The 23,166-nt window shown below is 35.2% G+C and overlaps 1 protein-coding gene across 1 annotated transcript; it reads right to left on the bottom strand.

Annotated features, from left to right (window-relative positions):
* Positions 1–13,288: 13,288 nt before the first annotated feature.
* On the bottom strand, positions 13,289–21,172 carry dpt (dermatopontin). Its single transcript, XM_084127883.1, has 4 exons — positions 20,655–21,172; positions 14,763–14,888; positions 14,145–14,252; positions 13,289–13,961 (listed from the first exon to the last, which is right to left on the bottom strand). Exons 1-4 carry the CDS (start codon positions 20,942–20,944, stop codon positions 13,895–13,897), a joined length of 591 nt encoding a protein of 196 aa, XP_083984009.1. The 5' UTR covers positions 20,945–21,172; the 3' UTR covers positions 13,289–13,894.
* Positions 21,173–23,166: the final 1,994 nt, after the last annotated feature.

Below are 23,166 nucleotides of genomic sequence, written 5' to 3'. Positions count from 1 at the left end.
AGGTCTATGAAACAGACCAGCTTCTTTGCTCTGGATTTATAATACCGCTGCACTGACATAAACAGTCAAACCTGAAGTGCAAATACAGAGCAGAGATAAGCCTGAAGAAAAAGAACAGAACTGACTCTGAAACATGAGAGGGGGGAGGTAAAGAAAAGAAGAGAGCAGAAATGGCTCATTTGTGTCAGCACCTGTCAGTGTGACGGCACCTGGATGTCAACGCACAATGTCACATGTTCCCCATATGGATTCAGGAATTCATTATGTATTTACTCATGTTCTGAGATTTGTGTATAAATAAATATTTAAATGTGTGGAAAACACACCACACAAGGCCAAATCACAATAGTTAGGTGTAGTGGAAAATCCTCTGTGTTCTCTTAAAGAACAGAGGCTTCTTTGTCACTCCGGCCCCAAATTAACAATAATTAGCAACAATTGAGAGCTGGGAACATTTTTGTCTGTCTTTCTCACACCCAATTGTGGTTTGGAATGGAAAGTGATTCTGATGGTAAAAAAAAAGAAAAAAAAAAGTGTAAAACTTTTTAAAAAAAATTTTAAAATGCTTTCTCCTATCCCATCTTAATATGCAGAGAACAAGCATGCAGGGGAAGTACTTGGAGAAACCTGTTTGTAATTGCTTTAGGTGGCCACAGCTTTTTTTATTTGTTTGTCAAGTGAGGTGGCTTGCAGTAAATACCGGGTATGTAACTAACACTTCCTTTCACTGGAATTAACTGGTTTTCTGAGATCAGACTAAGTCTTTTATGTTTCCTCTGCTTTAACGCAGTGTCAACTAGCCAATACAGGCATAAGAGGCCAGAGAAGAGTTGCATTAAACACAACGACTGCACTGACAGGGATGAATCAATGGATTTAGAAATGGGAAGAAATATATACTTTATATATGTTTCTGGAGTTGCAGTTTCATTGTAATAATGAAATATGCCTGGATGAAGGACAAAGTAGTGGAAGAAGGGAAGTAAAGGAAAACAAAGAAAGGGACCCTTGAGGAAAATGTTGGTTACAAGTTGCTCTTTAAGATTGAATGGAATTAAATTAAATTTAAAGGGATAGTTCGCACAAAATTGAAAATTCTGTCATCATTTACTCACCCACTCACCCTTCTTTCTTCTCATACAATGTTTTTCCATACCATAAAAGTCAATGGGGTCCAATGTTTTTTCTAAATATCTTCTCTTGTTTTCCACTGAAGTAAGAAAGTCATGGTTTGGAATGACATGGGGGTTGATAAAGTTTTAGTTGACAAAGTTGATACTTAAAGGGTTAGTTCACCCAAAAATGACATTTCTGTCATTATTTACTCACCCTCATGTCGTCCCAAACCTGTAAGACCTTCGTTCATAATCGCGACACAAATGACGATATTTTTGATGAAATCCGAGAGCTTTCTGACCCCCCTATAGACAGAAACGTTTTTACCACTTTAAAGTCCCAGAAAAGACATTGTTAAAATAGTCCATATGACTACAGTGGTTCAACCTTATTGTTATGACTATTGTATACTTTTTGTGCTGAAAAAAAAAAACGACTTTATTCAACAATTTCTTCTCTTTCGTGTCAGTCTCTGACACTGTTCACGTAGTAAACACACTGCAGCACTTCAGGGTTCTTCTTCAGAACGCCGGCTCGGTATTGGCCGGCTCCTGCGTCAGCATCACACACGTTTCGTGGTGCTCACGTGAACGGAGTCAGAGACTGACACGGAAGAGAAGAAATTGTTGAATAAAGTTGTTATTTTTGTTTTGTTCTTTTGTGCACAAAAAGTATTCTCGACGCTTCACAACAATAAGGTTGAACCACTTTAGTCACTATTTTAACAATGTCTTTACTACCTTTCTGGGCCTTTAAAGTGGTAATAATGTTGCTGTCAACGGAGGGACAGAAAGCTCTCGGATTTCATCAAAAATATCTTAATTTGTGTTCCGAAGATGAACGAAGGTCTTACAGGTTTGGGACAACATGAGGGTGAGTAATTAATGACAGAAATGTCATTTATGGGTGAACTAACCCTTTAAGTATCAACTTTGTCTCCAATATTTCTAAAATGATCTAGAAATAAAAAAAGACACCAAAGAAACTAGGTGACTACTCATTACTGGTGCATGGTTTTACAGGAGAAAAATCAGAAAAGCAGAATACCTCAGCAAAAATCTCCATTGTTTCTCATTGCAGCTAAAGAGATCACATTTGTCACACTTGTTTCTATTACTATGTCTGACTGAGCAGTTTTCCATCAGGGGTCACCTGTGAAAGAGCGAGTGCATCTGCCTAGATTTCTCTCTCTGTAATCAGAAAACCTACTTGTAAGCAGAGGTGGACAAAGTACACAACTTCCTTACTTGAGTGAAAGTACAGATACTACTGGTCAAATATTACTCCGTTACAAGTAAAAGTTGTAAAGACCGATTTTTACTTAAGTAAAAGTACAGAAGTACTCGTTTTTAAAAGTACTTAAGTATCAAAAGTAAAAGTCAATGCATTGTTTTATTATTGTTGCATTGTTGAATGTAATACTACAGTACCTTATGCCTCTGAATCTATGCATGCCTTACCCTCATATCAATATCACATTTATTTCTAGAACACAGTTCCAGTAGTGGGATTGAATATGAGATTAGATAAATGCACTCAATAACGTCTACAATGGTTTCGGACACCCAAATGGCTGTTCCCTCAAATAGTGCCCTTGGCTTAGTTTTTTGGCTTTGACGTCAACCCGACTTTCATTTCCAACCAAAATCCAATGTCTGTCCGACGTCGGGTTCTGACGTAAATCTGACGTCGGGTTTTGACGTCAACCCGACTTTCATTTCCAAACCAAAATCATCCCCTGACTGATGTTACTACTTTCTACTCAAGGACCTTAACAGAAATGTAGTGGAGTAAAAAGTATGATATTTGTCTTTCAAATGTAGTGAAGTTAAAGTAAAAAGTTTCCAGAAAAGATAATACTCAAGTAAAGTACAGATACTCAAAAAGTGTAGGCCTACTTAAGTACAGTACTCAAGTATATGTACTTTGTTACTGTCCACCACTGCGGCTGCAACGTGATCTCATGAGAATACGTGTGTATTTTTACGTAAAGTGTAGTTCTACCATACGTACATTTATTTACGTTTTATACACACAGAAACGTATAATACTGACGTATTTACAGCACTAAAACGTATAAAATGTACGTATTGACAGCACAAAAACGTAATTTATTTACGTATAAACAACTTTACCGACGTACAAATTTGTACGTATTTCTATTTAACTTATGCATATTCAAATCGTGGCATTAATGTTTTGACTCTATTACATTCAATTGTCTTATCAATTAAATTTTCAGTCGCATTTATTAATACAGTTTAACGTTACTCATATAATAACGTTAGGCTAATTTACTCATAAATAATAACATTTCGCTCTGTTCGTGCCTTCTGCTGCAAACTCGTTTCGGAGGATTAGCATATGGTGTTAAACAAGAATACACTTTAAAACCTTAAAAATATCTTATTTAATCGTTTAACCATTTTGTAATATTTGGTTTATTTACAGTGAGACACAAAAGGCGTTTTCTCCTATAGACCCATAATACACTAAAACACAACATATAAATTCACAAAAGACATACATTTTATTAGCTTGATGTAATCCAAATCTTTAGAATCCATACGTTGTTTGCAAGAAACAGATCCAAATTCAACCCTTTATCCAGCGATCTTCATCTCCATTCTCAGCAGAGACCGTAAACGTCAAATCCCGCGCTCGTAGTGAATTCAAATTCAAAAATTGCGCCCGAACGAAGCGTTACGACATGTTTTACGGCAGTGATATCAAACGCCCATTGGCTCTCGCATGCTTCGTCACAGATTGCGACATGCCGTGTTTAAGTTGGTGTGCTACATTTGAAATGGAGAGGCGCGCGCGCCTTCACAGAGCGAACAGCGAACCGAAACCGGATTAACATTTTCATGGATTAATAACTTCAATTCTGCTCTGTAACGTTACCTCATACAAAACTATTATACACTGCGACACATCGTCATGTGAACGACTTTTGGTACCGGTTTCGACATTTTCTCAATAAATAAATTATTGTGATTATACGTGTCTGTCTGTTGTTTTTCTTTATAATTGTAGCCTACGTAGTTTTAAGAAATTGTTAGATTTAGGGGTAGGGGTAGGATTAGTGGCTCAAACTATTTTTGAATCCTATATTGTTAATAAAACTGCCATTTCCCTACACATATCTGTCCATTACGTTTTATCCTTTTAATATTGTCAATAAAATGGGTATGTTTAGGTGTGGGAGTAGGGTTAAGGGATCTTACATTTATAATCTATAAAATGGTAAAAAGGAAATTATACAGATCTTTATGATATGAAATATTCGTAAATAGTTTACGTTTTTTAGCTGTAAAAACGTAATAATGTTACGTTTAAACGTTGCAGATACGTCCATATTATACGTTTCAGCATACATCCAAACGTACAAAAAAGTACGTTTTCTATCTTTGAAAATTACGTATTAATACCCACGTATTAACAATGAGACCAGGCTGGCTTATAAGACATGTATGTATTCTCGTTAGGCAGACAAGCTGAATGTGGAAGAGGATGACAGTATGGACGGATTATGTGATTCAGGGAGAAAGATAAATGTATGTAGCAGTTTAAAGTTTGCTTGAATATGTGTCTGTGTTTGCTCTTGTGTTCAGAACATTAAAGATATCAGGGGGTTTCTAATGCTGAATACAGTGTGTGGGTGCAAGAACATACTGATAACTGAATATCAGTATCGGTTTGCAGACAATATCAGTGCAAAATGCATGCTCAAAAATCACACCCAAAGATCCACCTATACAATAAGTAGGCTATACACTGCAGTAAAGTAATATTCTGAGTTAAGCTGAAGTGACAGAATTTGTGGCATAATATTGATTACCACAAATAATTGTTCCTTTAAAACTGTGAGTTATTTTAGGGTTTATAGCATTGTCATGGCAGGGTTAGAAAGCAGTTTTTACACTAAAATCTTCTAAATGTGCATATTGCTTTCATCCTGTGGCTATAAAAAAAAAATATATATATAGTAACTTTTATATTGTAACTTTACAAATGGTTCACTTCCATTGAAGTGCCTCACTGTTGCCCAGATTTTTCTTTTCTTTTTTAAGAAAAGGAGGACTATGATTTTTGTTTTTGCGGTATAGTCAGACTTATACCACAAATGCTGTAAATGGACTTTAACTTGTACTGAATTAGGAATATTCCTTTAATTCAAGGCACAATAGATGATAATTTGGTTTCTGTTTTCCTGTGGGGAAGTAAGAGGATATGGGGTTTCTGTGAGGTCAAACAGGAAGACAAACTGTTTTAACTGCTTCAGAGGAAGTAGAGAACTGGGGTCTTGAATCAACACATATCACCCTGATGTTCACCAGAAGTTCCTGATAATGTGGACCCATCTTATAAAAGGTAGACTTTTTAAAGTATACAGCTGTCTGGATATGTCAAATGATCCAAAAGTTGTAATCCTTGAATAGGATAAAAGCTTCCTCACAAGTTTTTACACAGCATTCATGCTGACAGAAAGCTCCACTTGATAGACAGTAACATCATATGTCTCTCTCAGGCTAACCTGTGTTTAAAAGGTTACAGAAGGTCATGTGAATTTAAAGAGAAACAGAATGTCCAAGTGCCCTATTCAAACTGTGTCCAGGAGAGGACGATGCATGCTACAAGGTGACTTTCTGTAGCCGACTGCTGGAAAAATCCCAGAGGCACAAGGAGTTTACGAGCCTGTAATAACCTTGAAACACCAGCAAGACCTCCCGAAAGCATATTCAACCTATACAAACTAATTAAAAACTAATCATTAATTTTTGAGCTTTGCTTTAAAAGTCAGTTTTATATTGGAATATGAACTGCTCATGTGTAACCTAAAATTTCCAGAATTAAAGACATAATAGAGTTGGTTGTATGGGCAGGAATATTTCATGTTGCTTTGGAAAACATGGAGAGTTAGTAAGAGAACAGGGATGAGTTTAGTTTAAGACCATGCTGGGAAAATGGAGATGCTGTCTTTCCATGGGCTCATAGCCAGAGCATAGGATTAGTAACACCCTGAAATTCCCCCACACCCCCCGACTCCATTACGCAAGCCAGTCATGCCTTGAGAGTGAAGTTTTAATAAAGTGTTGCAGGATCAAAGTACTGCCACTGTTTCCATTGACTTCACTGGCTCTCACACCTAACACAAGCGTTTCCAAACTGGAGTCTGCAGATCCCTATCCAGAGGAAGAACTGGAATAAGAACTGAGAAATAATGAAGAATAATTTATGTTGTATCTAGGGAGCTTTGCATCATTACTGTGATCCTTTTGCCCAATGATTGTATTATGAAGATCAGTACACTGATAAAACACTACCGTTCAAAAGTTTGGGGTTATTTTTTTAAAATCTTTTATAAATCATTTTATTCAGCAAGGATGCATTAAATCAAACAAAAGTGACATTTATAATGCTACAAAAGATTTATGCTCCAAATAAATGCTGTTATTTCTATTCAACAAAGAATATAGAAAAAATGTATCATGTTTTCTTTAGAAATATTAAACAGCACAACGTTTTTAACGTTTTAATGATTTCTGAACATGTTATGTTATACAATGATAACATAAAAAACATTTATATAATTTTGCTGTCTTTAGATAATGCTTCCTATTTTTCACAGACAGTATAAATAAATAATAAAATAGAATATTGCTATATGTTACATTCACGATGATTAAAATATATATTGTATTTAAATGAGGTTTCAAACCTGACAGCATAAATAAATCAGGAGGGTATCACCGTTATTCTTTAGTGACAACACAATGCCTAAAGTGGGGTAATTAGGATTAGTTGGGGGCAGTATTAGTCACAGCATCTCATTTGGTTATGCCATCACAGGCTGTAAAACTGTGATTCATGCACTTCAAACTAGCAGCCATGCAGTCACTACTACACAATGTAGCCCCTAATAATAAGCCCTTTGTCAGATGACTCTCAAATCACACTGAGAGCAAACAGGCGGCACTGGTTCATCTTATAACCAGGGGCCTCTCTGTTTCCCAGAATGCAACAGCAGGCTGCTTCCCGAAGGACCACAATAGACGTGACCCAGTGTTGACATTGCTTGGATAGATGTGATGGTGAATGAAACATTCATAAACCACTCATTTGGAAACAACCTATTGATATGCAAAGCTCTATCAAAGGACCGAAATCAACATACTTTATGCGTTCTGTTCCCTTTAAAACATTGTAAATAGGCTGCAATAAAATTCAAATATGCCGTTCACAGAAAATAACCTTGCGTTCAAGGAGAAAGCAATTCCTGGAGACTCCCAGTGTATCCACGTATTCCTATAGTAATTATGAAAAGAATTGTGGACAGATTTCTCAGAAATGGTTCAGTCACCTGTTAGTCCTGCCTACTCTCGTGAACACGCACCTTGAATTACAGAACATTTCTTAAAGTCAATGAACTTTGTCAAGGTCTCAGCTCACTTATATGATCAAAAATGCAAAAATGAACATTTCTAATAAAGGAAGAATTAGCACAGCGTAGGAGGAGAAATGACGAGATCAGAAACATTGATTCTTGTGTCCATTTGAAATTTGACCTTGAAGCGTAGAGGTCACAGTCTGGTGTGTGGCGTTTTCTTGTGTACTCAGCATGTCTCTTGTGTTGTTGTACAGGTATGAGCGTAAGGCAATGAAAACTTGATGACAGCTTGGAAATGAGACATTATTAGGCAGGATTCTGGCTTTCACCTTTCCTGTACTACTGATGTGGCTTGTGACTGGACACAAAGAACAATGGAGTAAGGAGGTGAGGGAGGAAGGAGGGAGCACAGAAAGGAGGAAAGAGGAGGGAACGAGCAGATTGTGGAGTATGTAAGGTCAGCAGAGTCAGGTTTCCTTGTTGAGCTTAAATCTGCTCTATAACCATTAACACAAGTGACTCAGGCATCCAGCTTTCTCCCACTATTAACCACAGAGGTTACCAAAGAGGTCACAAAGGTCGATTCTCAGGGCCCAGCAGATCTCAATAATGCTGTATTTTATTATATTTTTTTATTAGTGAAATATTATCATTGTCCTGGCAGAGGTCATTGTCAAAACTTTGGAGTGGAAGCCCCTTATACTTCAGCAGTCTGTGTGTTTATGCAAGTGTTCACACATTGAAGTGGTTAGGGGTGTAGTATTTTTAAGAGGTAACCTAGACCCTTAGAGTTGAAAGTGGATATATATTCTCCTGCAGAAAGAATGGGATGGTGGTATTTACACTGACCTATACCACAGTAGGAGCTTGGAAAGGTCCTGTTTTCTTTTTAGCCATTTAGATCTTCATTTTGTCGTGCTGAACAACAGAGAGGAAAGAAGCAAGATCAACCTGTGCTCAGATAGCTGATGAGGTTAATACATACTGTACATGGTTACTGTAAAGGGATAGTTCACGCATGTACATTACTGATAACAGATAAGAAAAAAAAAATGTAATAAAATATATCATATGTTATGTGTCGCTCAGAGACTTCTGGAAATGTGTTTTTACTGTTTTTCACCATAGATGATATGGTCATTCATAGATTTTACCTACCAACACCACACATATGATGTATTTTATAATAAAATTACATATAATGTGATGTTAAAACATTTACTATTTTTCACTGAATATTGAATATTAAACTGTACAGTTACAGTAGCATTTTTACAGTTTTCTGTAAAAATTACAAACATTTTTACATGTATACAGAACAGGGGCTGTGCTCTATTTCTACTAATACAAATACATTTTTAGCATTCAATTTGTTTAAATTATTGGTTAATGTTTTATGAACCAACAATGACTAAATAACTATTGTGTTTTGTTGTTGTTGTTGTTGTCGTTTATTGTTAGTTCATGATACCTAATGCACTAATGCTAACAATCCTCTTTTGCAAAATGTTGAATGTTTAAATATTAATGTTATATTCTATTTTATATATGATATTATTGGTATGGGGTTGGTTAATTAGCACAACTACATATCATTTTATCCATGAATTAATTTAAGAAATATTTTTAGACACTAAATGTATCTTTTTTTCTTCTTCTTCTTTTTTCTTTTTTTTACCCAAGAAACATTTTTATTTGCACTTAGTTATCTGAATTTTAATTTTTAATTTTTTGACCAGAGAACCAAAAAAATAGCTCCAATCAACCCTTGGCTCCCCTATGTGGTTTCAAGTTTTGTTTGCTTTTTTTGGATGATATTATTGTCACGCTCGCCAGAGTAATGTCCCGCACCACTACTCCAATCAAGGACTGTATATAAACTCATCCTCAACTCACCCCTATTGTCTTGTCTCGTCTGAGTATGACCCACATGCTTTGCATGCAATCCTTTTCTTCTTCTAAGAGATCTGCAAGGAAAGATTATGTTATTCATAGCTTGATGTTACTGTGATCTACTCTCCTTCTTCATCAACAACCTTTGAATGTATTACCTCTGATTGTAATAAAGCGCATTCATAGCAACTGGCTCCATTGTCTTGTTCATCGCATGACAATAATAAAGTTTACGACATAATAAAAAGAGGGACAGAGAGCATTTTTAAACATGCATTTCAAATTACAGTACACAAAAGCAAATAATCTAAATGTCAACCTCTTCTGGAACATCTTATTGGCTAAATCTGTTTGTCTTAAGAAGTAAACCCTCAGTCTCCTTTTTTTTTCAAAGCTTTCATCGGATTTAGCATCTGTTTATTTTCGCCTGCTCTTAAATCTGGCGTCTCATAGAATTTATCCCGTAATTACAGCTGAGCGCCAGTTCCAAAACCCATCACCACTCTAACAAAGTTTTATTCTCGTTCCTGCAAACAACCATAATTACAACATTGCCATTCAAGCAGAATTTGGCTATTGATAATGCATGTGTGTAACCCTGTGTAATTAAAACTCAGAAAGAAGCCGGGAGAAAACAGCAAAGCAGCCTGAATGAAAGTGTGGCCTGACCAGCTGAACCCTCTGCAGTGGTCTGTTCCTGTAGAAGTGCACAGTAAGTCGCAGACAGTGTCGGTTGTCCCCAAAGAGAAGGCTTGACTTGGGTACAGCCATGTCATTTTGTGATGCTTGGCTCCATGCCTCAAGTCGGCAGCTGCCATAAATAAACAGTGTTGAGAGCCACTGGCTTACACCCAACCACGTCTACAGTAGAGGGGAGTAGAAAAACTGCTGGACAGAATCTGGCTCAGTGACCCTCTCCTTAACCCTGCAAGTGCTCCATCAAAATGGCTGAGAAATGTGTATATATATATATATATATACAGTATATATACACCCACACACACACACATGTGTGTGTTTGCTCTATTATGTTGCGGGTCAATTAGACTCTTTTTGATTTTTGAGTTGACTGAAATGCTGGTTAACCTGTTTTTTTTTTTTTTTTTTTTTTAACACATTGTGTTTTTTTCTTATGGTCATGTACATGCATGCAAAGTTTCAACACGATGATGTGTTTTTTGACATGTACACACATAATTACTATTATGCTTGTGATGTTCGTGGGACATATGTTCTATGGCAACTGTACAGACCGATAATAATAACTTGGTTATATTTTGTTATGTTGTTTTTTTCACTAAGCTAAAAGGAAGCTTTTCCTCACTTATTTCAATACTGAAAATATTTTGTCAGACACAGATGGTAAAAATGAGCAATCATTTCTTTTCTTTTTTTCAAGTTATCTGAAATGCTTCAGTTGTAACCAAAATTATTCAACCCCCGTTGCAAATCAGTTTTATTGGCAAAATTTACAGACTGTCAGCTGTTTGCAATGAACAAATCAAACAAAAGTCATTTAAATAGCTCAACACAACAAATGTTTCAAGTGGTTTCCCCGAATTCAACTGAAAATGCAACTTTGAATGACTTCTGTAGTCTCAACATTATTTAACCCCTTCATGGCAAGCATCTTAGAACACCCTTTTGCTGTTCTGACCTTCTGCAAATGATACATAACCAGACACCAGCTTCTGACAGCATTTCTGAGGAATCTTAGTCCATTACTCATGAGCAATGGCCTCCAGTTCAGTAATATTCTTGGGTTTGCGTGCTGCAACCGCCTTCTTCAAATCCCATCAGAGATTTTCTATGGGGTTCAAGTCAGGTGACTGTGAATCCACTGTAGAATCTTCCAAGACTTCTTCAACCAAGCCATACAGAATTTTAATACGATTTTGATATTTGTGGGTCAATTTGACCCTTATAGGCAGATATTCAAAAGCAACTGTACAGACCCAAAATAAAAACATTTCTTGTTGTATATGTCAGGGCTCTTCAACTCTAGTCCTGAAGCACCAGTGTCTGAGTTTAACAACTTTTTTATTTTCAAAGTTTGTGAAAGCAAAACTGTTTTACTTGTTAACTGTCATTCCCTCTTTTTGAGCATAGACATGCAAATGACTTTTCCAACTTAAAATTGTTATATCTTTTGAATACTTTGGAGCACAGACTTAAGTTTGGTATCTTTTTAAAGGGGACACTTCACACTTCACTTCACTTCAAAGTTATAGAAGTTTAGAATATAAAATATAAAAAATATAATATATAAAAAATATTAAAATATTTATTTTATATTTTATATAAAATATATATTTTACAAAACATGTTCAGCTCTAAAACTTCAAGACAATCAAAGCCAAACATTTATGTGCCAAATTTTAGGTTGATATCTCAATAAATGAGCTTTCAGTGAGATTTTGTTTAGGTGACGTACCAAACTTTTCCAGACACCATTGGTGACCAACTGACCATATAAGGACTCTTCCATTTCCAAATATGGTTTCCATAATTTTCTAAATATTTACAAAGTACACATTCTATTTAGAAGAAGCTTGGGCAGTAATGTTAATATTTAATATAAATTCCTCCTCTAAAACCCACATAAACAAAATAAAATCACAAATGGACAATCTATCGCTATTTATCTATTGCTCTGGCACTTCTTTTGAAAATCAGTCACCAAATATGAAAACTAGAGTCTGAAAGCTTTCAAATGATATATAGTTTGTCAAGATTAGGTTAGACTATTGTTATAAATGTGTAATGGCAAACATTCCACGGGTGTGGGGGAGGGGCAGTCTTAAAAACAGTGGTTAAAACCATTTTTATAAATCATAAATTCAGATATTTATTCTTTGTAATGTGTGAAAAGTATTGATATTAAAGGTTAATTGTTTGTAACTGATTATGGGCTTTTTTTTTTTTTTTTGATTTTTGGGGAATTGTATTGAATCCAATTAAGGTCAGTTTGACCCACTCCAACTAGATTGTACCCAGAAATCGAAACTGTCTCGGGCACAATCTCAATCCCCAACACGCTTATCCAACATATAATTGTCTCACTCATTAAGAAAGACACACCCAAGCCAAGCACAAACACACATCAGTGTTTCCCGCACCTCCTTTCAGCAGCGAGGGATCTACAGCACCACAGTAAAAGACACATCATATTTGTTTTTAGTTGTGAATGTGAGTATGCCATGTTTATTGGATGTGATACAATAGCGTACTGTGCCAAAATGGCAGTCAATTGACCTTGCGGGCTCCACGCAAAAACATACAGCTTGATCAGCGTTCTCCGATTCATGAACAAATGATTCTTATGAGCTGGTGTTTTTTAGTGAATCAAAAACATAGCTTGACAAGAGTAGTCTAAATCCTGAACGAATGACTCTTATGAGTTGGTTCTTTTAATGAATAATTTAAAAAGACAAATTGTCTGCTTGACTCCTTGACTGAACTGAATTAACATCTGACTCATTTAATGAACTGAACACTAATGTTATTCTTAGTGATGTCTGCATCGAACATTTTATACACATTACCATTCCAAAGAATGGGCTCAGTAAGATTTTTTTTTTTTAAAGTATGTTATGCTCGCCAAAAATACAGATTTGATCTTTGGAACATTATACACAAATTCTGTAATTACTGCAGGAATTTCTCATACACTCTCATAGCTCAAAAAGAGGAATTAATTAGGCTATTTATAAACACCTACAAATACATTTGTGCACATTTACACATATACAAAGAGATCCAATGTAATCTGGCCACATCCGCTGGAGAACTTGTTCAAGCAAAGCAGAAAACAGATGTAGAAAGGATAAAGAGGTAAACAGCCGTCATGAGTGTTGCAAAATGCAGGAGAAAAAAAAACAAGCAGACCATGGGAGAAACCTTTGCTTTATTAGTTTTTTCCCCCAAAGAATTCAGTATGTTTTTAGGCTTCATCTGAGTGGTTGAGACCTTGATTTAAAAGTTTACCAAAATAGTCTTTTGAACTTCTTCAACAACCATTCAAAAATGCATTGCAAAATAAATTGTTTATTATAAAATGTATTAATTAAAAATAAATTTAAATTGTCAGCAAAGGTGTTTTTAGTGTGGTAATGTAATGTAAACTGTTACACTGCTATATTGTGTTGAGTGATACTCAAAGTGTTCAAACTACTGTTAACTTCATGCAGTTTTTATTACATGGTTGCATAACATAAATGTATGTGCAGCTTATTCATAAAACACAACAATATAAAAATGTTTTTGTTCCTTTTTGTTTTAAAATGATTACAAATTATGTGTAAACAGAAATAACTGCAAAATATGAGAAAATGGCAGAGTAAAACAATCATTTCTAAACTGTTAAGCTAATAAAAAAAATGCAGATTGTCATATATGTTTTCTGTGAGTGCTATATTAAATGCTCTTATGGTGACGTTGATGTGCTCATTTAGCATAGATGTGTCGATAAGGACATTAAGTGATGAATGCAGTCTAGAAGTTTTCAAATTGGCAATCAAAGTCTGTCATTCGGCACAAGATGTACTTCCACTGCCGATCCCTGCAAAGCATTGGAAAAAAAGACAGGCTCTTAGCTCCCACATAAGGAAAACAATTTTGAATGCATTAACAGCCAATAAAACAATGCATGCATCTATTATTAAATGGATGTTATTTTGACATAAATGCATTACAGACAAAACCTCCAGCTCTAAGTGCAAAAGAAGATGAAGTGTTCACAAACCTCAGTACACCACTGAAAGTAGTTTGAGCCCCCCTAATGAAGTAGCCGTAACTGGGAATTACCATCTCTCCCTCTTCTCTGTGGTGCTCTGGAACATCAGTCGTCTTCCTGTGCATAAACAATGAAAATGCAATTAAAAGGAAGGTTATAAATGATCTGAAAGATATTCTATTGTCCAGTTTTAATCTAATTACCAGAGGACACATAATCCTAATATCTATTATAGTGAATAACCTGAGGTGTGTGTGTGTGTAGAGGTTTTTTAGTAACCGTGATTTTGCCAAGTAAAGCATGTTCTGGATCAACATATTTTGTTGATCCTGGAACAATATTTCTGTCTGAAAATTTAGTCTTAATCCTATCCCTACCCCTAAACCTAAACATACCCATAACTTATCCCTAAAATCAGAGGGAAATGATAGGTGAATAACACTGATGTAGAAGAATCTAACCCTGGACGTAAGCCTGAACTTGACATAAACTGTAAACAAACAAATCTGATTGGTTGATTGGAAAGTTGTTCCAACAAGGATTTGATCCAAGAACATGTTGTATTTGGTGAAATCACATTAACCTACCTTGTATGATTAGATCACCATTTGGTGTTTCAAGACTCACCAGCAGGAATACGGGCATCTGCGGGCATATCGACAGCAGTAGAACTGCCATTCTCGATCCAGAACCGATTCAAAGTACTGACTTTGAATGCCAGCAACCAGCCCATTGTTAGTGCAAACTGAGGACCTGTAGACAGTACAAATATGGCTTTTATATAGAGCGAAGAGGCTGAACAATAGACATTTGTTATTTGTTAAATGAATATGAATCCTTCAAAACAAAGCTTTGGAATATTTGTGTATTCCGTGGATTGAAAGAAACTGTCTCACATGTGGCATGTGGTCTTGTGAAGTGTGCCTGCTTTTAGCTATTGACCTTGTATTGTGTGCATCTTCCTGTTTATACCAAAGGGCTGACTAAAACAGCAAGAGCAACATGTGCCTGACAAATATGAAGTTATGTCCCTTTGTCTGGCTCCATTTGTTCCATTTTGCCAATTGCAGGGTTTTTAAATGAGAATCTTAAAATTAATCTTTAGAATTTTCCAAAGGTTCCGAATTTTAAAGTTATTTGACTGCAGGCCGTGCAGATATTCGGGAAAAAAACAGCACGACTGCAAGTGAGATATTGCTATTGAACAACGGTTAAATAATTGGGAAGTTAATTGCAAGCAACTTACATTTTAGACAAAATATTGCCAGTTATTTTGTCTGTTTTTGCTTTGCTAATGAAATTAATGAAAAATCCCATGTGATCAACACAGTAGTGTTTTTTTTCCCTCAACATGCATTGCATCAAATCGTTTGAATGAAAGATTCAATGACTCATTCATATGATTCAATTCACTTGTTTCATTCCAGAAAGAATCAGCACTGTTGATCGAATCGGTTGAGTGATTGATTCAACGAGTCACTCATAAAGACAGGCTGTTTCTGAAATTGCCCCCATACCCTTAAATAGGGCACTATTTATCGAGTGCACTCATTCGATCCCATAATGCACCGCAAAAAACAAGTGTACATTTAAGAGCTATAGAATACCCGTAATGCACTGTGACGGTCCCACCGAATGAAATCTTGCGTCTCGCCAGATCATGCCGCTGCTCAGCTGAATCACCCATCCATCCATTTTCCAAACCACTGGTCCAATGGGGGTACAGCGTAATATCATACAGGTTTAAATTCCTTTTTATATTGATTATTAAATTGTTTAATTAAGGTTTAAACATGCGAGTTTAAGATTCATATTTTTATTACTACTGGAGCTGCCAGTTTGCTAAGTTTCAAATGATTATTAAACAGCAAGCTCAAACTATGCAAAAGTGGGATTACATACATACTGTTTTATACTATATTACCATAATACATTCAAGAGAGTATGCGATTTCGGACGCAGCCCATCGCGGTCCTATATCAGCACTCTTTGTAATACTCTCGTCTAATCTTATTCAAGGCCCGGAACTAACCATTTTATAACTTTTCATGCATCACCCATCATATTTATTTTTATTATTTAACCCTTGTAATTAAACTTCCACAGGTATGATAAACTTTGAGTATTGACTATGAATAGCAAATTGAATAGCACATTTATGTTTGTTACAGTAGATGATTACCTGTCATGGCAAGTAAGCTAAAGGAGTTTTTACATGTCATTACAAGCAATTCTAAATTGATTTAACTAGTCAGTAATTAGAAGACTTAAAAGTTGCTTTTCATTCAAGTTTGTTAACTCAGCAAATGTCACCCCTGAGGACACAGCGATATTTTAAAGTTTTCTGTAAATACAGGTTTGTAAATACTACTTGTTTGTGGCCCATACAAACTGTTGTCATCACAACAGGGACACAATCATGAGCTCTGCACTGCTTCCCAGCCACCAGCAGTGCCAGACTTTTGTCATAGCAACACTAACGCAATGAGCAACCATTCCACCAATAGGAAGTAGGCCAGAGCCTTCTCCCAGTAGAATGTCATCTATGCCTTAGTGCAAATCAGACATGAAGAGGGAGACAGGAAAGATCTATCTATCTATCTATCTATCTATCTATCTATCTATCTATCTATCTATCTATCTATCTATCTATCTATCTATCTATCTATCTATCTATCTATCTATCTATCTATCTATCTATCTATATTTTCAAATTGAAAATATATTTTGAATAAACAGTCAAATGTTAAAATATATGTAAAATGTACTTCAAGTGGCAATATATTACCTTTTGGATTTAAAAAAAAAAAAAAAAAATGTTTTGGGCAATATAAATATATTTATATTTTAAAACTATATAAACTATATTTAAAATAGCCAAAATATATATCAAGAAATTTAAGTAACTAAAGCTTATTGAAAGTACAAGCATGTAAACATATTTTATCTTTATTACCAATATAGTTTGGGCATGGCTAGCAGTCCAAAACTTGTGAAATTTATCTAAAGAGCATAAGACTGCATAATATGATTTCTTGATTGTAAATTCCCAGCATGCAGTGAGACTGGCAGACAGTATTCCCTCACAAAATGCTAGCAGTGAGCAGCAGACAGGGGGCTGAGGTCACTGGCACTGGCTCTAAGGAAATCTCACAAGGTGGGCAGTAGATCAGGGAAAGCTATACTGATTCTAATTAACCCACTGGAAAAAATTCTCCCATTGCTTTTGGAGTAGAGAGAGAGAACTTGGAACACTGAATATTGGCGCTGTTTCCCTCAGATGCCCTCAGAGACTGATCGCAGCAACCACACTTTTCCTAACAAGCTGGAGAACTGGTAAAATAAGGTCACTTTTGTTATGTGAATCACATGGATTGTAAGTCACAGTAAGGGTCTTTCTAGTCATGATATGAAGTTACTGTGAAATGTATGGTGTTACACCACACATCACATAATTAGAGCAAAATAGAGGAAGAAATAAGGCAACCATCTCACATCAAGACATTATGCTTATTGTAGTAGAGGGGAAAACATGAGAGGGCTCTGAATCATTTTTCATGTTGGACTGTTCTGGGCAAACATTCACGTTCCTGTGGCCAACCAGAGTCTAGATGCAGGAAAGACTATTGCATTGTCAAACACGTGAGTCAGTTCTAGACAAAAATATCTTTTCATAATACCTATTGTTCCAAAGCAGCATGTCGAAGGTGTGTGACAAGGAAAGTAGCCAGTATAATGTTTAAACACAATATGCTTTTGCTTGTGTTTACCTTCTGTTTGAGCTTTATGTTTTTATATCAAGGCAGCAGCTATTAATGATCAAAATATCCATTCATAGAGTATCCTGGCATTGCAGCACTGTGAGTACAGAATGAGCTTATTATTTCTGGAAAAGTTTAATCCTGAATGTGTTCAAAACAACAAAGATTATACTGTTCAGTACAGTTCAAGCAACAGGGTGAAATAATTGGTCAGATTTTACCCTGAGAAGTTATAGAAGTTATAGCCAGGTTTACAAAAGTGTAAACCTGGCAAAAACGAGAGAATATTGCATCGGACATTTCGTTGGTTCAGCTGTAATCAACAGTCAGAAGTGCACGTACTATGAGAGACTGTGATGTTGTAATGTTTGCGATATCCTGAATATTATTTTGACATCAATGTGACAGAGCTGTTGAGCTTTAATGTCAAGCCCTGTTTATATGACAAGAACATCAAAATTACTGTTTATTACTTTTTATAATGACTGTGCTCTGTGCACTAAGTAATTTAGTCTAATTTCTCCATTTCAAGTGTTTGTGCTTCTGGATGAAAGCTGGCTGACAGACACTTTGTTGTTTAGTTTATACTATCAAGTTAAATGACACTTCAACGTTCTATTTCTCATTCATATTCCTTTGGAATGCTTTTGTGTGTGTCTGTATAGTTTATCTGAGAAATGCGTCAGATGTTGGCACTTTAATTTAAATAGCGTGTATGGACCACATGACAGTTAATTAGAAGAGAAGGAGAAATAATAACATGCCAGATCTAGATGAGTCCAAGATGTTCTGCTGTGATGGGAACAAGAAACCCAAAGTACAACATTTAATACAACATACAACACAACTTAAATTTGAAATGCCATAGTGATTTTCTAAATAAGATGTCATAGTACTGAAGTGATTCACAAATGTGCATTCAAACATGTCTGAGGTATATTTGTGGCAGCTTGTTAAAGTTTCATTTTGGCAGTAAACTAGGCTCTTAAACTTAAGTGTTGCCATTATATCTCTTCTGTGGATTGTGGTGTTTTGAGAACAGCTGACCTGAGGCAAGGATTAAATGATACTTATGAAATCTGGATTGGCCTAAACATCTGCTTGTCTCTCTCCAGTCCTATTTAAGAAACGTTCATTGTTTCCTCCTTGACAAACAAATTATCATGATGTTGTCAAAGCAAGCACTCAACACTGAAAGCTAGCATTAGCTAGTGCTTCGGTAAACATTCACATCTGAGTCTAATCATACATGCAGGAGAGCTCTCCACTTTACTTAGTATAAACCAAGCATATACACAAAACAAAACTTTTTTAGGAGTCATCAGAAAAATATTTGCAACACAAGGAAAATCTGTGTAAATAACTGTCAAAAGCTGATTTCTTATAAATCCATCTTTCATTAATTTATGTTTATTCCTTGGACACTTGAAACTGGACACTGTGCACAAAAAAAAGAAAAAAATATTTAATCTATATTCTCTATAATGTTAAACGCACTGTTTAAAAATTATATTAAAGGGTTAGTTCACCCAAAAATGAAAATTCTGTCAGTAATCACTCACCCTCATGTTGTTCCAACCCCGTAAGACTTTCATTCATCTTCGGAACACAAATTAAGATATTTTTTATGAAATCTCAGAGCTGTCTCACTCCTCCATAGGCTTCTATGTTATTGAAACTTGCCGGCCCAGAAAGTTAGTAAAGACAATGTTTAAAATAGTCCAAGTGACTACAGTGGCTCAACCTTAAGTTTATCAAGCGACGAGAATATGAGTGAGTTCACGTAATGTAACAGCGCAGCGCTTCCGTGTTGTACGTCAGAACGTAGGCTCACTATTGGCTGACGCTGGTCATGTGTGTGATGCTGGCCAATAGTGAGCCTACGTTCTGACGTACAGCCCAGAAGCACTGCACTGTTACACTACGTGAACTCACTCAGAGGCCCACACAGAAGAAAATGAATAGTTGAATAAAGTCATTATTTTTGTTTGTTTTTGCGCACAAAAAGTATTCTCGTCGCTTGATAAATTTAAGGTTGAGCCACTGTAGTCACTTGGACTATTTTAACGATGTCTTTTCTAACTTTTCTGGGATGGCAGATATCGATTACATAGAAGCCTATGAAGGAGTGAGACAGCTCTCAGATTTCATAAAAAATATCTTAATTTGTGTTCGGAAGATGAACGAAGGTCTTACGGGGTTGGAACAACATGAGGGTGAGTGATTACTGACAGAATTTTCATTTTTGGTGAACTATCCCTTTAATTGACCAGGATGTCATTTCATTGTCTTTTCTAAATGTTATTATACAAAACAATATATCTGTGTAGCAGAATATCAAAAATGGTTACAATCAAAAACTAAAATAAACTGTTAAACTGATAAACTGTTCCTTATCTAATGTCTTTCATTTATTTTTAAGTATTGACTGGGACACTTGAAACTGTGCAAAGTTCTAAAATAATCATTTAAATTAATAAAGATGCATTTTTGCATAATTACAGGTTTTTTTGGCAAACATGACAAAAATATTCTGTTTAGTTCCATCTACTGTATATTCTCTATGTACACGTAACACATTTAAAAAATGAAACTGACTGAAACATCAAGGTGTCATTTTCATCATCTTTTCGTCTACAGTGAATGTTATTAAAACATACTCACAAATGTGTTTTGTACAATATTAAAAGGCATATACATAGAACTACATAGACCTGTGTTTGACAGGACACTGGCATTCACATACATACAGACATACCATTCCATCCCGGCTCTGTTGATATCGTCCCACCAGCATTCGCTAGGCTCTCCCCAGTCGTAGGGAGTTTTCTGGCACTCAAAGTTCCACAGGCGGTCCGAGCCTTCTTTCTCACTGAAGTAACTCTTGATTGCCACTAATGCCTCACCATGGGGACACTGAAAGTTGAAGCCCTGGCGCCAGGTATTCACCCAATCCTCACCGGTTTCATACATGTAGCCCTGCTGAGAACTGACCGTGGAGAAAAGCATCAGCAGGCACAGAGCCTGCAGAACATGTGCTGAGCTCATCCTGAAGTGAAACTGTGGAACCTCTCAACGCTTCCTCCGTCTTAAAGGCTCTCTGGGATGTGTTGTCCAGATGTTCTGTGTCCGGATCCAGGGGTGATAATTTTCAAAATGAGCAGACAGTTATGGTCTTGAACTTTTTTTTGTATGGTTAAGGAGGATGTTTCCAACCTCCGCACAAACTCTGCCGTAGACCCTGAGCTGGACGTCTTAAAGAAAAATCCCACTTTATGGCCAAATGTTTGTGTAAACGGAAAGTTTTTTTTTTTTTCAATCTGTCATTCATTGTGTTAAACAGTGTGGTGGAATGAGGACCTTTTCCATGAAATTTGGACTAAGAAAATTATTCTTTTCAATGATATATACTGTAAAAAAAATGAAATATGGATAGTTGTTAACTCAAATAACTAGCTGATCTGAATCTTTAAGAATTACTTCATTATAGACTATAACCAAATTTATTCATATTCATGTATCATTTTAAATAATACATTTAACATTTATTTCACACTCACATAGGGTTACAAACTGTAACCACAACTGTAACAATAGGGTTACAACAATAGGGTTACAGTTAGAAAATTGAATTAAGAATAAACTTCGCCCAACCATTTTCCAAACTGCTTGTCATAGGTTCGCAAGGATACTGAAGACTGTCCCAGGGTCTTGGGCCATAGACAGGGAAATGCCCTGGACAGATGACCAGTACTTATATACATACTTATATACCCAGTTTTGGTTACACTTTATGTTAAGGTGTCTTAATAACAGCGTAATTATACATTTACTGTGTAATATCAATTAACAACAGAGAAGATTAGGATTGGGTTTAGTTCAGGTTTAGTTGCATCTATTTACATATGTGTAACGTGTAACAAAGATACCGTTAAATAAAGTGTTTGGTAACACTTTATAATAACAGCACACTATTAATCATTAGTTAAGCATTAGTAAACCGTTAATTCATCATTTATAAAGCATTAATATACATTAACAAGCAGTTTATAAATACAGCTATAAATGCTTTATTCTTGATTTATAAGCATATCTAAAATGTGTTTAACAATTGTATTTTCATACTTTATAAATTATCAATTTATCATTTGTAAATGAAGTATTGCATTATTTACAAACCAGTTATTTTGTAATTTGCAGTGGTTCATAATGTCACTTAGAAAGTATAAGTAAATGATTAATAAATTTGAATGTATATTCATACATCTTAAATATTTCTATATTCTGTATTACTGTGTTGTGTTTGTTTCTGTTTAGAAGAAAACTGAGCCTTTAATTCTCCTTTGTAAATGCTTTACAAGGCATAAATAGTCCTCACTTTAGATGAGTGCTCACAAAAATAGTTAACTGACTACTAAATGCTTTATATCTACCTGAATTGACCATGAATTACAGTAAGAATACACGTTAATAAAGCATTTATTAACACACTAAGTAAATATTACTATATGTCTGAATACTAAGATGTATGAATGTGCATTTAAATAGTTCATTAATCATTTACTTACACTTTCTAATTTTCACTTTTTTACTCTATGCACGTTCTTATGAACCACTGACAACTCCTAAATAACTGGTTTGTAAATAATGCAATACTACATTTAGAAATGATAAATTGATCATTAATAAAGTATGAAAATACAATTATTAAACACATCATAGATATACATATAAATCAAGAACAAATCATTTATTGCTGTATTTGTAAACTGCTTATAAATGTCTAATGCTTTATAAATGATTAATTAACTGTTTACTCATGCTTAATAGTGTGCAGTTATTAAAAAAGTGTTACCAAGTGTTTTTAGAGCTGTTTTTAAAGTGCAATAATATAGTTTACATTTTGCGTCGAAATAAACAATAATGCAGCAGACATTTGCTATGTAGTATATGATTGATTTATGTGAGTGTATGTATTTTATGTAGTTGTAGTTGTACTATATATCCATTAAAAAATATTGCTGAGTAATAATATAGATTAGATTTTGCGATGATATAATCAATCAAGAAAGTTAGGTAAAGTAGAGGACCCACAGGAACCAACATGACTTATAAAATTGTTTATTAAATAGACATGATTTAATTCATGTCAAAAATATGATTTAACATCTCTGATTTTAACCTAAATACATTAAGTAGCACAAAGAAAACTAGATTTGAAGATTATATCAGGCCTTAAAGTATAAGTAAAAATTGCAGGTTACAGTTTT

The sequence above is a fragment of the Abramis brama genome (genome assembly GCF_963993115.1).
Source record: "Abramis brama genome assembly, chromosome: 11".
Classification (NCBI taxonomy): Eukaryota; Metazoa; Chordata; class Actinopteri; order Cypriniformes; family Leuciscidae; genus Abramis; species Abramis brama.
Note: the sequence above shows the minus strand (reverse complement) of the source record. Positions and strands in the feature narration are given on the sequence as shown.

Coding starts and splice junctions, on each gene's coding strand:
- dpt (XM_084127883.1), bottom strand. CDS start 20,944: ATGAGCTCAGCACATGTTCTGCAGGCTCTGTGCCTGCTGATGCTTTTC. Junction 14,253..14,762: donor AGATGCCCGTATTCCTGCTG/GTGAGTCTTGAA, acceptor GTTTATGCACAG/GAAGACGACTGATGTTCCAG. Junction 13,962..14,144: donor ACTTTCAGTGGTGTACTGAG/GTTTGTGAACAC, acceptor AATGCTTTGCAG/GGATCGGCAGTGGAAGTACA.